Source organism: Triticum aestivum, chromosome 2A (genome assembly GCF_018294505.1).
Source record: "Triticum aestivum cultivar Chinese Spring chromosome 2A, IWGSC CS RefSeq v2.1, whole genome shotgun sequence".
In the NCBI taxonomy this organism is placed as follows: Eukaryota; Viridiplantae; Streptophyta; class Magnoliopsida; order Poales; family Poaceae; genus Triticum; species Triticum aestivum.
In genome coordinates, this window is record NC_057797.1 from 683,517,235 (window position 1) to 683,520,202 (window position 2,968).

The 2,968-nt window shown below is 49.1% G+C and overlaps 1 protein-coding gene across 1 annotated transcript; it reads left to right on the forward strand.

Annotated features, from left to right (window-relative positions):
* Positions 1-1,115: 1,115 nt before the first annotated feature.
* On the forward strand, positions 1,116-2,761 carry LOC123191850 (UPF0481 protein At3g47200-like). The gene has a single exon (XM_044604426.1). It carries the CDS (start codon positions 1,268-1,270, stop codon positions 2,759-2,761), a length of 1,494 nt encoding a protein of 497 aa, XP_044460361.1. The 5' UTR covers positions 1,116-1,267.
* Positions 2,762-2,968: the final 207 nt, after the last annotated feature.

Below are 2,968 nucleotides of genomic sequence, written 5' to 3' on the forward strand. Positions count from 1 at the left end.
TTTGACCAAAAAGAAACCAGAGGAGGTCAGAAACCAAGAGATCTCATCTTTCTTGGCCAAGAGCTCCATCTGGTTGAGGAATTGCAAGGCGTTCCAGCAAGCTTGTTCTTCATTAGATAGATTATACGCAAGAAAGCTATGCAGTCTGTCGATTGGACAGAGCGTCCTTAACATCATTATTTGGATCCGAAGCAATAACAAAAAGATCTAGGAACGAGAGGTCAAGTGGCGAGTTAATACAGTTGGAGGCCAAAACTTGGTGTCAGCCCCATTGCTTACTAAGAACTTGGCTGCCAAGTTTAAAATTTCTTTGGATTTTAAGCCCGTTCAGAACTCGGAGAGCAGCTGAAGAAGGACAAGTTAGTAAAGTATCTGGCCTTAAGAATTTAAGCGCAAAGGTTGTCGTCGTTCTGAGAGAATTTTCCAAATCCATTTGGTGCTCAAAGCCAGATTCATGATTCTGGAATTAGTTATACCCAAACCACCTTGCGACTTCGGTCTACACAGGTCCTCCCATCGGATCATGTGGTATTTACATTTAGCGGTATCTGCTTCCTAGAAAGACCTTGCACGAACTTCACCAAATTTCAGGTGAACCCCTTCACGAAGAATAAAAAGGGGCCATAGCGTACATAGGGATCACAGATAAGCACGCGCTAGTGAGTAAGCCTCGGACTCAAGGACATGACTCTTCCTTGCCAGGGGTCGACCCTTTTTTCCGACCTTATGGACCGTCGGATCCCAATCCAACGCGAGAAGCGCTTTGTCACTCAGAGCAAGGGAGCCTTAATCATCATGAACAAGTTGAAAGGTTCCTCCAGGCTGTGCTGCACGTTGAAGAAGGTGAAAAGGTTCCTCTGTTATGCAAGCACGGATATATATTATGGTTACCTGGTTGATGAGACATGCATGTGAATGCCGGCTGCGTGTTTTGTCCCGATCGAACATGTCTGTAGCAATGGCGTTCTGGCCGGGCCATTATTCCCCTTCTTTCCATTTATATACGGTTGCGTTAATCTTGAACGAATAAGAAGAGAGAAAACTACGCGTGGGCGGCTGCCCTATAAAGAGGAGCGACGTCTTCATAGACGATAACTCTCAAGTCTCAACTCCTGTCTTCTCTTTTCAGTCTCTGCTATAAGGCATTTGTACATGTTTCTCCTTTGAAACCAGCAGTGTAGTTTTTGTTGTTGGCAATAGCATCCATTCAGGTTTTGTTTTTCCTTTCGAAAAGAGGGTTAAACCCCCAGTCTCTTAGTTTGTTAACATGGAGGTACCTTACGAGTATCAGCTGGCATTGGCTGATTACTGGGAGGGGAGGCCGACCACGGAACCAAATGTATGGGTTCCTGGCCTCCCTTTGCAGATGACAGTTGCTGCTCCTGCTAGCAACAGTGATCTGGTGGTCAGCTCTACTGGACAGCAGCAGCTGGTTCAGGAGAGTACTCATCATCAGCACGCGGTTGAAGTTGAACTAGTGTTCAATGAAGTAACACAGTCACTCAAGCAGACGGTGGACAATATGGCAATGAAGATGCACCTGTTCCCGCCAAACATGGAAGATCTGGCCTCGTACAAGGCCCCCAAGGTGGTGTCCATCGGCCCTTATCACCACGGCGAGAGCGAAGCCCTCAAGCAGATGGAGAGCATCAAGCATGCGGCCGCCGTCCACTTCATCGACAACACGGGCTGCTCCATCCAGGAGGTGTATGGGGCGGTCTGCGCGGTCGCGGAGGTGGCCCGCGGGCACTACGAGGAGGACAAGATGCGAACTGCCAGCGACGACGACTTCAAGCACATGCTGTTCTTTGATGGCTGTTTCCTGCTGCAGTATATGTTGTTTTGGTGCAGAAGAGTAAACGAAGACGATGATGACGAGACCACCGTGGATGTGGACCCGTCGTTGCATAGTGTTTTCAGCTCCAACGACAGCCGCATCTTCTGTGACGTCGTGCTGCTTGAGAACCAACTCCCCTGGGTGGTGGTTGACACGCTCAAAAGGTTCATGCGCACGCCCCCGACCATGGAGTTGTTCGTTCGACGCGTTAAAATAGACAAAATGCATACCCGCCAAGAGCTTGAATTTGTTCTTGCTCCACTACCTAACTACACACCGCCGCATCTCCTTGGCCTCCTACGATACCACATTGTAGGAAATACTAAAGTGCCCGAGCCCAGCCCCTTATCTGACAAGGTCAAGGAAGTATCATGGTCTGTCGGCGTCATTGAACTTGCAGAGATTGGCATTGAGGTCACACCCAACGATATTAAAGAAGACCTAAAGAAGATGTACATCGACAGAGGGTGCTTCACCGGCGAGCTCAGGTTGGCGTCGGTGTCCCTAGGCAACGCAACCGCAACCTTCCTCGTCAACATGGCGGTTTTCGAGATGTGCACGACCCCTGATTTTGATCAAGATGATGATGAAATGTCTACTGTCTGCTCGTACCTCTGGCTCCTGGGCATGGTTACGGACAGCGTGAGTGATGTGCAGGAGCTACGAAACAAGCATATCTTGGAAGGAGGAGCAGGGCTCACCAACGAGGACGTGCTCAAGTTGTTCACCGGGGTCGAGAAGCACCTGCGGATCGGGAGACGCTATTACAAGACCATTGTAGACATTGCAAACTACAGGTACGCTAGGCGGCCGTGGATCATGTTCTACAGGTTCGGTTACCGGAACCGCACAACCATCATCACGGTGATCACCACCATTGTTGGAGCCGCGGGTTTCCTTGCGACGCTCAAGTCTTTCCGGTAATCAAGCTAGCTACACCTTCTCTCCTGCCATGGCGAGCGTGTATTGTAGTATCTTGTATCTTGCTGTTCCCTTTCCTTGCTACAACTAATCAGTTCCCTGTATGTGATCGAGCTAGTACCATTTGCTACTTAAAATTCTCAGTTATAGCATTTCACTGGCTAAGTTCAGTGAGTTTGTGCTGATCTAGTGTTCTCTGTTGAAGCCCTC